General features: G+C 51.2%; 1 protein-coding gene across 1 annotated transcript in view; it reads left to right on the top strand.

Moving 5' to 3' along the window:
• The first annotated feature begins 538 nt into the window (after positions 1 to 538).
• The window catches only part of LOC100395824 (AP-1 complex subunit beta-1-like), a 19,731-nt gene continuing 6,508 nt past the window's right edge, over positions 539 to 13,761 (top strand). The window contains 9 exon segments of the mRNA XM_035291159.3: positions 539 to 680; positions 1,515 to 1,760; positions 3,479 to 3,669; positions 5,408 to 5,565; positions 5,568 to 5,628; positions 9,058 to 9,178; positions 9,929 to 10,024; positions 10,992 to 11,107; positions 11,453 to 11,618. Of these exon segments, the coding sequence (XP_035147050.3) occupies positions 558 to 680; positions 1,515 to 1,760; positions 3,479 to 3,669; positions 5,408 to 5,565; positions 5,568 to 5,628; positions 9,058 to 9,178; positions 9,929 to 10,024; positions 10,992 to 11,107; positions 11,453 to 11,618 (1,278 nt within the window). The 5' untranslated portion in view covers positions 539 to 557.

The following is a 13,761-nucleotide window of genomic DNA, read 5'->3' as shown; positions in this document are numbered from 1 at the left end:
GAATTCATGTTTGAACTGTCTGAAAACAACTAAGGACTTTTTCTGCTTTTATTTTTATTTATTTATTTTTGAGACGGAGTCTTTGCTCTGTCACCCAGGCTGGAGTGCAGTAGTGTGATCTTGGCTCACTGTAACCTCTGCCTCCTGGGTTTAAGTGATTCTCCTGCCTCAGCCTCCCGAGTAGCTGAGGTGCCTGCCACCTTGCCCAGCTAATTTTCTTCCTTTTTTTTTTTTTTTTTTTAGTAAAGATGGGGTTTCACCATATTGGCCAGGCTGGTCTCGAACTCTTGATCTTGTGATCAGCCCACCTCGGCCTCCCAAAGTGCTGGAATTACAAGGTGTGAGCCACTGTGCCTGGCCCTTTTTTTGCTTTTAAAATTACCATTTGGGATTTTCTACCAATAAGTGTTAATTGTTAACAGCACAGTTGATACCCTCCCTTTTACCAGAAAGTCATCCAGTGTGTCTCTCCTCTCTCTCCTACCCACTGTCCTCCCACCTACTAGTTAGCAGCCTGAAAATCTTCCTTTTTTCAGCCTTTCCCTGTGCCCTGGAAGATGGACAGCCTGGGGCTGATGGACAACCTGGAGCTGAAGAGGTATCTGGTATACCTCTACCAGATGAATTATGCCAAGAGTCAGCCTGACATGGCCATTATGGCTGTCTACACCTTTGTGAAAGTGAGCAGGAGCTTGGAAGGTATGGGGGAATGGGGTGCTTAAGGCTCTGTCTCCCCTCAGTCTCTTTGGGGTGGGGCCCTGTGGCGCTGGATGGAATCTGGACCTTTGGACTGCCCATGCCCACCCAGCCTGCAGGCCTCTTCCTCCAGCAGAGGGCTCCCACTTCCCAGAAAACCAGATGCCAAGGCCGCTGCCTAACTCATCCTGTGTGAGGTCCTGCAAGGCCTATTGATCCCCTCACCACCCTGATGGGGCCCTGCTGTGCATGCTTTGCCAGGGCACGAATCAGCAGGTGTCTGAGAGCTTCTCTGTTCCCCTTCTAGACTGCTGCTTTCTCCATTTTCTGTTCTTCAGATTGAATTGTCAGCTCTGTGCACCTTTATTTTAATTTCATTTTCTCCTAATGTTTACTACCTGAGAATCTTAGCTCGCCTGAGTCCTGTCCATGCTCAGATATGGGGAAATGAGGCTTCTGTGGCCCAGCAGAAAAATCGAGGGCTGTGATGCTAGGTGTATGTGAGTTTGAATCACGGCTCTGCTCTGTGGCTTCGGATGAGCTCCCAGCCTTCCTGAGAGCCTCAGTTTCATCATCTATAAAATGGGACCAGTATTGTATTTCTACTGTGAGGATAGGAGGAGATGATGCACAGAGCTGGCATGGGTGCTGGTTACATAGCATTTACTTTGGCTTCTGTTGGCTGTAGTTGGTAGAGATCCACAGCAGCCATCTGATGTTCTCAGCCTAGCAGGGCTCAGAGCTGCAGGCCTGGGAGAATATGAAGCCACAGATGGCTCATCCCACACCTGCCCTGGCTGATGGCTGGTTCCCCTCAGGACTGTGAGGACCCCAACCCCCTCATCCGAGCCCTTGCGGTGCGGACCATGGGCTGCATCCGCGTTGACAAGATCACAGAGTACCTGTGTGAACCACTCCGGAAGTGCCTGAAGGATGAGGATCCATATGTGCGCAAAACAGCAGCTGTGTGCGTGGCCAAGCTTCACGACATCAACGCCCAGCTGGTGGAGGACCAGGGCTTCTTGGACACCCTTAAAGACCTCATCTCTGACTCTAACCCCATGGTAAGCCATGCCACCCACCGTGCCTCCTCCACCGCCTCCTGGGTTACTTGGGAAGACATTGGCTTGACCCTTCACCAGGCAGTCCTGAGTACCTAGCAGTCAGAGCCTGGCGGGGGTGCCAGTTGTTCTTGTGCCTGTGGTGGTTCAGGCAGCCTCTTTGGAGGGAGCTGGACCTGGGTTCCCTTCTCCTCACCCTCTGACTAGCTGCACAACCTGGAGCACTGCCTAGGCTTCCAGGGCTGTCTTTTCATCAGTGACATGGATCTAATTCTACATGGTTGGCAGGAGTGCTTGAAGGTGACGTGCTGGACACACAGTGGGTGTGTGATCAATACTAGTGCCCTCTTCCCCCTCTAGTCACTATTACTGTTGCTGTCCTCTCACCAAGACCAATGCTGCATGTGGGGTGCTTTTCCCTTCCCCCATCTTTGCTGGGTTGTAGAGGGTCGCCCTTGAAGTAGCATAGCCTGGAAGACGGGACATACAGATGTAGCTGAATATGGAACCCCGCAATCTCATTACCCATGGTGGTGGCAGCAGTCTGGAGGGAAGTTTGGCAGCGCCTCTTTAAAATAAATGTTTAAATGAATGCACAAACCCAGCCATCCCACTCTGAGCAGAAACACGGAGCAACTGCCACACACAGTACTGAGTGGCCAGTACAGGGATGGGCACTGGAGCCCTGGACGGGCTGCAGGGAAAAGTCAGAAACAAAGCAGAATACACTTAAAAACAGCTGCCTAAGTCCGGGTGTAGGGGCTCACACCTGTAATCCCAGCACTTTGGGAGGCCGAGATGGACAGATCACCTGAGGTCAGGAGTTGGAGACCAGCCTGGCCAACAACGCAAAACTCCACCTTAACTTAAAAATACAAAAATTAGCTGGGTGTGGTGTCACGTGCCTATAATTCCAGCTACTAAGGAGGCTGAGGCAGGAGGATTGCTTGAGCCTGGGAGGCAGAGGTTGCAGTGAGCTGAGATTGCACCACTGCACTCCAGCCTGGGCAACAGAGTGAGACTCTGTCTCAACAAGAACAACAACAACCACAAGAACAACAACAACAAACAGGCTGGGCGCGGTGGCACACGCCTGTAATCCCAGCACTTTGGGAGGCCAAGGCAGGAGGATCACTTGAGGTCAGGAGTCTGAGACCAGCCTGGCCAACATGGTGAAACAAACCCCATCTCTACTAAAAATACAAAAATTAGCTGAATATGGTGGGGCATGCCTGTAATCAATCGCAGCTGCTCGGGAGGCAGAGGAAAAGCAGCTGCTCTAGTGGAAATGGATTGAGGGCCTGGAGCTTCACCTGGCAAGCCCTCTTCTCCAGCCCCCATACACTCCCAGCAGCCTCGAGGAACTCCACAGGAATCCCTTAGCTCCAAGAGGCACAGCTGACAAGCATTGAAGTGAGCTGCTATTGCTAATACACAGGGGTGCTGTGTTAGGAAGCTGGGAATGCTTTCTATGGCTAGGCACTTGGAGCTAGGTCTTTCTTGTTTTTCTAAGTGGCAGGCACACTTGTTTTTGTGCCAGGTTGCAGAGGAGTCAGCAGGGTGAGTGCTTGGAGTGGGTCTCGTTGCAGCTCCAGACCCTGCCCGCCGGGTCATATTCCTTTCAGAACATTTGACCTCTGACCAGCCTGTATCATCAGCCCCACTGCCCCCTGGCCTGTGAACAGCACCCCAGCATCTGCCCCTTTCACCCTCTCAACCAGGTGGTGGCCAATGCAGTAGCAGCGCTCTCAGAAATCGCGGAGTCTCACCCCAGCAGCAATCTGCTCGATCTGAACCCACAGTCCATCAACAAGCTGCTGACAGCCCTGAATGAGTGCACAGAGTGGGGCCAGATCTTCATCCTGGACTGCCTGGCCAACTACACGCCCAAGGACGACCGTGAGGCCCAGAGGTGAGCAGGCTGCCCCTTGCGTGCCAGCCCAGCCTGAGGACCCTGGCCCTCAAGGGCCCCAACCAGGCACCACCCATGGTGGTGGCAGCAGTCTGGAGGACAGTTTGGCAGCGTCTCTTTAAAATAAATGTGTAAATGAATGCACAAACCCAGCCATCTCACTCTGAGCAGAAACACTGAGCAACTGCCACACACAGTACTGAATGACCAGTACAGGGATGGGCACTGGAGCCCTGGACGGGCCACAGGAAAGTTCTCAGGCCTTAGTGGGCCCCTTTCTATGGCCTTGCCCCGCAGCCCACCCTCAGATACACCGAAAGGGAAGCCTGCCTGCTTCCCACCTCTCCAGAGCCAGGCAGGCAGGAGAGTTGCCTGGGGCAGTCAGCTCAGTGCCTGCTGAGGGTACAGGCACGGCTCGGCCTGGAAGCTCGCAGAAGTCCAGGGCACCTCCGTTGAGTTCAGGAGATGGGTAGCACCAGAGCCACTGCTCACTGAATTCTCACTGGGTGTCTGGGGCTCTGCTGGGTGCTTTCCATACATTACAGTCTTTAATGCAACTCTCATCATCCCCCATTTTCCAGATGAGGGCGCTCCAGCTTAGAGAAGTGGAGGCAATTGTGCAAGTCCCTCAGCTGGGGCTTACCTGACTCTTGGTCTTAACCAACCCTCCAAGTAGGAGGAAATGGGAAGTTGACATCTATACAGCATGTACTATGTGCCAGCACTGTGCTTTTTTTTTTTTTTTTTTTTTTTTTTAAAGGCAGGTTCTCTGTCCCCCAGGCCGGAGCTGCAGCCTCAACCTCCTAGGCCCAATCAATTCTCCCAAGTAGCTAGGACCACAGACGTGTGCCAACCTGCCCAGCTCATTTTATATTTTTTGTAGAGACAGGGTTTACCAGGCTGGTTTCAAACTCCTGGGCTCGAGCAATCCACCCACCTCAGCTTCCCCGGGCCTTGCTTTACATGCATTATCTCATTAAGCCTCTAACAACCCTGTGAAGTAGGGATCATTATCGTGCATCTATTGATGAGGAAACAGGCCCAGAGTGATTTGAACCTGCTGGGGGTTAGTTAGGCAGCAGAACCAGGATTTAGATCTTTCTCCTACAAAAAAAAAAAAAACCATGTTTGTTTGTTTGAGACAGGGTTTTGCACTATCACTCAGCCTGGAGTGCAGTGGCCCAATCACAGCTCATGGCAGCCTCGAACTCCTGGGCTCAAAGCAATCCTCCTTCCTCAGCCTCCCAAGTAGCTGGGATCACAGGTGTGTACCACCATACCCAGGTAGTGTGTAAAATTACTTTTAGTAGAGAAGTGTCTCACGATTTTGCTCAGGCTAGACATGAGCAAACGGGCGGTATCAGATTTCGTGTATCTTTTTTTTTTTTTTGAGACAGGCTCTCTCTGTTGCCCAGGCTGGAGTGCAGTGGTGTGATCTTGGCTCACTGCAACCTCCACCTCCTGGGTTCAAGCGATTCTCATGTGGCTGGGACTACAGGTGTTCGCCACCATGCCTGGCTAATTTGTATATGTTTTGGTAAAGACGGAGTTTCACCATGTTGCCCATGCTGATCTCGAACTTCTGACCTTAAGTGATCCACCTGCCTTGGCCTCCCAAAGTGCTAGGATTACAGGTGTGAGCTACTGTGCCCGGCCTGGACATGCTAGTTTGAGAACCAAAACCAGGATGTTTCCCTTTGTCTTTCCTGTTTGCCCCATTGGAACAGACGGACCCCAGCATCTGTGAGCGGGTCACACCCAGGCTCTCCCATGCCAACTCTGCTGTGGTACTCTCTGCTGTGAAGGTACTGATGAAGTTCATGGAGATGTTGTCCAAGGACCTAGAGTACTATGGCACACTTCTCAAGAAGCTGGCCCCACCCCTGGTCACACTGCTGTCGCTGAGCCGGAGCTGCAGTACGTGGCTCTGCGCAACATCAATCTCATTGTGCAGAAAAGGTACTGAGGTCACTACACACAAGTGCCATTCGTACCCCTTGGGGAGCCTCTTCTGCTGGGAATGGGGGCTCTCAAAGGAAACTGACCTGTCACCATGCAGGAAGTCTCAAATAGCTTAACCCAGATTAGCTTAACCAAAGGGGCAACTTTGCCCCCTGAGGGACATTTGTCAGTGTCTGGAGATACTTTGGTTTTCACAGCTGGGAGGGCATGCTACTGGCTTCTAGTGGCAGAGGCTAGGAGTGCTGGTCAGCATCCTACAGTGCGCGGAATAGCCCTTCACAGTTACTGTCCAGCCCGTGATGTCAGCAGTGCTGAGGTTGAGAAGCCCTGGCTTAACCTAACCAGGAAGCAGGCTGTGTAAAGACTAGCTTGGTGCTTAAACTAGAAATTGGGTTCACGGGCCGGGCGCGGTGGCTCACGCCTGTAATCCCAGCACTTTGGGAGGCCGAGGCTGGTGGATCACGAGGTCAAGAGATTGAGACCATCCTGGTCAAAATGGTGAAACCCCGTCTCTACTAAAAATACAAAAAATTAGCTGGGCATGGTGGCGCATGCCTGTAATCCCAGCTACTCAGGAGGCTGAGGCAGGAGAATTGCCTGAACCCGGGAGGCGGAGGTTGCGGTGAGCCGAGATTGCGCCATTGCACTCCAGCCTGGGTAACAAGAGCGGAAACTCCGTCTCAAAAAAGAAAAAAAAAAAAGAAAAGAAATTGGGTTCACAGTCCACAGAGCCATCCTGAAACGGGCGGTATCAGATTTCGTGCTTCTGTGCATTTCTGGGGACAGGGTCTATAGCTCTAGTCAAATTCTGAGGTTGGAGGACTGCAAGAATTTGAGGAACTGTTGGACTTTGCATCAGTCTCGAGGCCTGGGGGAGGGGTGCATCAGACTCACTGCAAATGCTGTGCCGCCCACATCCCTCCTCCCGTGAGAATGGCTGCAGCAGTGAGCCGCTGCACCCCGGGCACGCAGTCTGGTAGTTGAGGGTAGGCAAGAGCAGAAAAACCACTGAGTGGTGCTAGGTCTGAGGGGTTCATGGCATGATCCCCTTCTTCCTCTGAAGCGGCTCTGAGTGGTGGAGCCCTGCAGCTCTGGGGAATGGGATTGACCTTGAGTTCTCCTCGAAGCTCTTGGTCACATGGCTCAGTCAGCAGTGGGGACTTCACTGTAGCAACTATTGATGATTTGTATGTTACAGCAGGCCCTGTGGCTGGGAATGGGGCTACACAGAGAACTGGGGCCTCATTAGTCATTTTCTCTTAGAAGATAGTACATCCTCCTGGTTGTAACATCATTCTGGGTCTTAGTACTCTCTGGGGGACCTAGAGATACTGGTCGAATTGGGATATTAGGGAGGTAAAGATGGGAAAGCCTTCTAAGTTCCTAAACCAAGGGATGAAACTAGGGCTTCCCGATTGCAGCATTGGTCTTTATACGCCAGTGCCCTTGGGTCACGAATTTAATGCGGTGTAGTGACTAGTAGAGCAGATCAGTGTGCAGGGTTTCCTGTGCTATATTTAACAAGGTAAATCTCTTAAGAAGTTGTGTGTGTCACTCAGACGTGCCCTGCTCTGGTCTAGACATGTGGCTGGGCAGCTTTTGCCAAGTCCTAATTGCAGAAATCATCTTCCTGCTACCCACCTTGGGGTCTTGCCTTTCCCGTGGGGCACAACGAAGGCTCCTTGCTTGACCAGGACCTCTCCGCAGTGCACAGCAGCACAGAGTACTGTTTCCTCCTTTCTCTCTGTCCTGTCTTTCCCCTTCCTCACTGTCTGTCCTCATACCTTTTCCTTCCTCCTTTCTGTTCTGGAAAGGCATATGAGTAGGAGTCAGAGGCAGGTGATTCTTGTCCCACTGCCGTCCTTACTGACATTGGCCATGTGACCCAGTGCCAGCCTCTCATTCTCTCTGAAGTTTCCTTGTCCAGGAAAAATGTGGTGGGTGATACTGGTGGAAGGCAGAAGGATGCAGCCTTTGAGGGAGGAACAATGACACATGTGAAAGGGCTCAGCTCGTGACAGCTCCTGCCTAGCGATGCTTCTCTGAGGCAGGCATCGATCATGCTAAATGCTTCGCATCTCACTCTCATAGCAGCCGATGAGGTCTGTGTCCATGTTGGGGTCCCAAGACCACCCTCGTGCTCAAGATTCACTAGCAGTACTCACAGAACTCAGCACGTTTTTTTTTTTTTTTTTTTTTTGAGACGGAGTTTCGCTCTTGTTACCCAGGCTGGAGTGCAATGGAGCGATCTCGGCTCACCGCAACCTCTGCCTCCTGGGTTCAGGCAATTCTCCTGCCTCAGCCTCCTGAGTAGCTGGGATTACAGGCACGCGCCACCATGCCCAGCTAATTTTTTGTATTTTTAGTAGAGACGGGGTTTCACCATGTTGACCAAGATGGTCTCGATCTCCTGACCTCGTGATCCACCCGCCTCGGTCTCCCAAAGTGCTGGGATTACAGGCTTGAGCCACCGCGCCCGGCCAACATGTTTTTAAATATATTTTTTCTTTTTGAGACACGGTCTTGCTATGTTGCCCAGGCTGGTCTTGAACTCCTTCGCTCAAGCGATCCTCCTGCCTCAGCCTCCCAAAGTGCCGGGATGACAGGTGCAAGCCACCATGCCCAGCCAGGACTGAGCATCTAGCTATACCCACAGCAAAGATCTATCAGCAGCAGAGCAGGGCTGCCCGGCTGGAGAAGGGCATAGGGGAGAAGGACACAGGTGGAGTCTATGAGAGGCCTCCTTGTACCTGCTCCTTGCCATGGGGAGTCACACAGAGCACACTCCTCCCCCAGCAAAATGTGGCATCATGTGTGCAATGTTTCTGCCCAGAGAAGCCTATTTGAGACTTGGCACCCAAGCTTATTATTGGGGGCACCTATCCAAAGTGCAGACTCACAGGAGGGAAGCACGTGTCCAGCATAAACTATGTTCTTTGTATAATGGTCTAGGCACAGTTAAATACCTTTATCATTCAGGGAATGGTGAGAACACTTCCAAAATCCAAGTTGCCACGTGCCAGGCCTTCTGAGGCTAGCAGTCCCAGACCTGCAGTGGTAATGTGTTTCTGTCCAGTGTCATTGTCATTTCATGGGTGAGGAAACAGGCCTGAGGTCACAGGCTGGGGCTGGGACTGAGATGTGTCTGATGCCCAAGCCCATCCCGTGGGACCTGCTGCCTCTGGAGTCTCTTGCTGTGTTCCCTGTCCCTTCCAGCGATGTGCTCTCAGGTACACGGGGGCAAGTCAGAGCCTCGCTCAGGCCAGTTGGTGGGCCCTCTGCCCTGGAGCCATGGCAGTGACTCTGCTTTCACAAACATCAGGCTCCACGTCAGATCCCAGAAATGTCCCAGCAAATGTGGAGGGGGTTTTCTCACGGGGCTTATGGCTTGTTTTTTGCTCTCTGGGCATCCTGCCCCACCACCAGGCCTGAGATCTTGAAGCATGAGATGAAGGTGTTCTTCGTGAAGTACAATGACCCTATCTATGTGAAGCTGGAGAAGCTGGACATCATGATCCGCCTGGCCTCCCAGGCCAACATCGCCCAGGTTAGCAGCATGTGGTGATTAGGGCATGGGCTTGGTGTGAGACAGTTCCACCACCACCAAACTGTGGGCTCTGGGCCAGCTGACCAGTCTCACCATGAACAGTTTATCTCATGAACAGTGTTTAGCATGAGACACAGGACTTAGTAAGCAAGTAAAATAACTGATGCTTTTGTTGCTAAAGACTGTTTCTCGGCCAGGCATGGTGGCTCACACCTGTAATCCCAGTGCTTCAGGGGGCTGAGGCTGGTGGATCTCCTGAGGTTAGGAGTTTGAAACCAGCCTGACCAACATGGAGAAGGCTTGTCTCTACTAAAATACAAAATTAGCTGGGTGTGGTGGTGCATGCCTGTAATCCCAGCTACTCAGGAGGCTGAGGCAGCAGAATCTCTTGAACCTAGGAGGCAGAGGTTGCAGTGAGTTGAGATTGCTCCTTTGCACTCCAGCCTGGGCAACAAGAGCAAAACTCCATCTAAAAAAAAAAAAGAATGTTTCTCCCTATTATCACCTGTCATCCCTTACAAAGTGGTATTGGATATGTTAGCTACATCAACCCATAATAAGGTTGTCCAGCCCTGCTTTCCTTTTCAAGGACCTGCCAGCTCTCTCCCTCCCTTGGGCCTTCCACTTGGAGCAGGAGGCAGAATCCCATTCTCCTAGGGAGTCTGTGTATATTCACTGCCCAGGAGTGTTCCAGGGGATTGCCCTATCAGGTCCCCCCACCCAACCCCATCTTTTCTGTTTGGGCCACAGGTGTTGGCGGAGCTGAAAGAGTATGCAACAGAAGTGGATGTGGACTTTGTACGGAAGGCTGTGCGTGCCATTGGCCGCTGTGCCATCAAGGTGGAGGTGAGGGCCTGGGACTCTGTCCTTGGCTGGAGAAGGGAAAGGGAGCTGAAACCAGGAAACCAGTCTGATTCAAGCAGAATCTACCAGCTTGCTTGTGGTCTGGAAAGGCCTGAGGTTTACCACTGCCGCCCCCATGGCTAGCATGGTGCAGATCTGGTGAGGTTCCTTCTCACTCTCTAGTATCCTTTAGGCCTTTGAGTTACTGCAGATCAAATGAACCCATCATAATCAGGGTTTTCCTGTAGCGTTTGCTAAGATGCTGGGGCAGCCACAAGCTGGTGGTGGCCTTGGTAGACTTAGCATTCACTTCATAGAGCTCTGAGCAAGGGCCCTGCCTGTTGAACATTTTTTGGCAAATACTGTCATCATTCAGCTGCCCACATGCCTCTGTGTCCAAGCATCCCAGTGTCCTGGCATTTTATCCCCTTCCTTTCTCTGTCTGTGGAGATATTCCTTGACCACTAAGCCAGATTCTCCTTAAATGGGTCCACTGGTGACTAGAGGGTCCTGGGATAGCTGGTCAGCCCCTGCCTATGCCCTTGAGGCGTGCTCGCCTTGGAGCCTGTCATGCCATCCTGAGAAATCTCCCTCATAGCAGGCCATGAGAGCAGCATGTGAAAATAAAGGCAGAACCAGTCAGAGGTTCTGTGCGTGTTTTGGTCACAGGAGTCCCCTTTCTGAAACAAGTGAAAAGAGAGGTGGGGCTGGACTGCAGGTAGTCACCTTGCTCTCAGAAGCTCTGCCTCTGGCTTCTCCTCAGTTTCATTTCCTATGTCCCTGCCATCCTAGGGTCATGATTTGGTACTGGTTCTCCCATTTCCTGGGGAGAGGGTTTTCCTGTTTTCCTGTTATGACAAGGAAGGTGCTCGAGGAGTGACTTGGAGCCCTCGGCCAAGGCATGGTCATCAGAGGCTCTACTGGAAATGGGGTGCGGGGACCTGGCCCACATTCTCCTCTTCCCATGCAGCAATCTGCGGAGCGCTGTGTGAGTACGCTGCTCGACCTCATCCAGACCAAGGTCAACTACGTGGTCCAGGAGGCCATTGTGGTCATCAAGGACATCTTCCGCAAGCACTCTAACAAGTACGTGCCTACCCTCCCAGGGAGAGGGCATCTGCCTCTGCCTGGGGACGGGGATGGCGGGGCAGAAAAGGAAGGCGTTATCTCTCTCCTCTTCCTTACTTCTCTGCCACAAGCAGCATTCTCAAAAGAAACAGTTTTTCTTATTTCACCCACACTGCCCGTCCTCTGCTCCCCAGGCCAAAATAAGAGCTAACATGTGACAGATGAAACTCAGGTCTCCTTTACCCACCACCTTGGGGTCTTATGAGGCAGTTCCCCTTTCCTCCTGCCCCCTGCCCCCTGCCTGGCTTCTCCGGGTTGGCTGTTCTTCGGGGCTCACATACGGGCTGTGCTCTGGTCTCCAAGGTATGAGAGTGTGATTGCTACGCTGTGTGAGAACCTGGACTCGCTGGATGAGCCTGAGGCCCGGGCTGCCACGATCTGGATTGTGGGCGAGTACGCGGAGCGGATTGACAATGCAGATGAGCTGCTGGAGAGCTTCCTCGAGGGCTTCCATGACGAGAGCACCCAGGTGAGCCAGCAAGCCAGCCAGGGTGTGAGTCATGACTGGCAGCTCAGCCCCGCTGTGGCCCATACTGCCATGAAACTGTACCTTCCTAATACGTCATCAACAGCACAGACAGACAGATGAGTGCAGTGCGGGCGATGGGCACCACCCCTTTTCCTCCTCACTGCAGTACACTCAAGTCAGGGACACGAGACAGTCTGTGGGGGTGTGCATGGAAGGCAGGCAAAAGTTCTTGGTTAGGTTTTAATTTCATATTCATATTTCAATAGGAAATAACATTGACTTGGTTTAAAATTGCAAAGATACAAAAGCATATGACAGACACACATGCACCCTCCCTTCCTACAACACACACACACACACACACACACACAGAGCTAACATCCATCCATCTATTCATCCATACATACATACAACTGATTCTCTTGGTGCTTCTGTTCCATAGTCATGGCAAACACTGATTAGCAAGTACTGAACCACAGCTCCTGGGAGAAATACAGTGTGGTTTCTGTGAGCATCTAGACACAATGATTTTGTCAACTGATCAGTTAATAACCTTTTTAAATGTGTGTTTCTGTTTAAACACACATGAGTTATATATATTTTCAATTCATTGACACTGAACTCATGGCCATCAATACTATAATTCATGCCTCAGTGAAGCTGATCAAGCACACGTGTTTTCTCTGAGGCACATCACAGCCTTCTGTACTTGGGGACAGTAGGCAAGCCCTTCAGCAGTATATTGGGAGCATTTTAAACAAAGCAGTCAACAAAAAGCTCAAAAATGTGAAAACCATGGCACCAAATAGGCGGTGGGAAGGATGCTTGTTTAAGGATGAGAGCTGAAACACGAAGGCAAAGTGTTGCCTTATCTGACCTCAGCTGCGAATGTGTGTGTCAGGCAACTCAAAGCTTTCATGGCTGTGCACATATCTGCAAATGACTGCAAAGGCGCCACAAGTATTGATTTGGGGGCTACAAGTGAATTTTAGCAAGTAGGCAGATTCACACACATGGACTGCTCAAGTAGTGAGAATCAACTGTATCTATATTGCCCTCTCATTTATTTTTAAACACATTCAGATTGTTCAGGACCTTGCCTTTTTCTGTTACAAACACATCCACAGACCCTGCTCTCATTCATTTATGCTTTATTTAACCAGCCTCTCCTGGTGGATGTTTATTTGTCCAGTCTTGTGCTCATTTAAACAGGCTGCTGTGCGTAACCTGTGTCATTGCCCTCTCCTACCTCTGCTTCGTTTATGCCAGCCTGATAGCTAACAGGGGTACCTCACTGTAGTTCTGTTTGCATTTCTGTTATGAATGAGGTTGAGTGTCTGCTTGTCATTTGTATTCCCTTTTCTCAGTTAACTGGGAACAGTCTGTTAGTCTGTTTGAGAGCTCAGAAATGTTTGCTGCCAAACTGGGGCAGTGTAACCCAGCAGATCTGAGTGCGGGATTTAGTATGAGAGATCCCAGAGTCCATACCCCTCCTCTGAGCCTCAGTTTCTTCATTTGTGAAATGAAATCATTAGACCTTCCCTGATATTGTCAGATCATCAGCAGCATTAGATTCTCATAGGAGCGCATACCCTATTGTGAACTGCACATGGGAGGGATCTAGGTTGTGCCTTCCTTATGAGAATCTAATGCCTGATGATTGAGGTGGAGCAGTTTCATCCCCAAACCATCCCCCCAATCCCCATCTCCCATCTGTGGAAATGTCTTCCACAAAACTGGTCCCTGGTGCCACAAAGGTTGGGAACCGCTGCTGTTGGGGTGTGCTTCTGCCCCTGTAGTAGGTCAGTCTTTTGCAGCTAAGCCTGCTGAAAAGCCAGGGTGAGAGAAGCTGGACAGGGAGGGGTAAGCCAGGAGTCTGGTGCTGTGAACAGAAACAGAGCTCTGAAGTTTGAGATCCAGGCTCCTCCCTGTTGTGTGACCTGGAACACAGTTACTTGAACTTACCAAACCCGTTTCCTTGTCTCTAGTACAGAGTGATTGCAAAGACTGTTGGACATGGTGTGTAAAATGCCCACTCCAACACTCAGTAAATGATAGCTGTGGGGATGTGACGTAATTCAGTAGCCTGTTCACTTTGCGTCTTTGGTTCATGACACAGTTCAAAGCTCTTTTAATAATACTT

Source organism: Callithrix jacchus, chromosome 1 (genome assembly GCF_049354715.1).
Source record: "Callithrix jacchus isolate 240 chromosome 1, calJac240_pri, whole genome shotgun sequence".
Taxonomy (NCBI): domain Eukaryota; kingdom Metazoa; phylum Chordata; class Mammalia; order Primates; family Cebidae; genus Callithrix; species Callithrix jacchus.
This window is presented reverse-complemented; position numbering and strand designations above follow the sequence as displayed.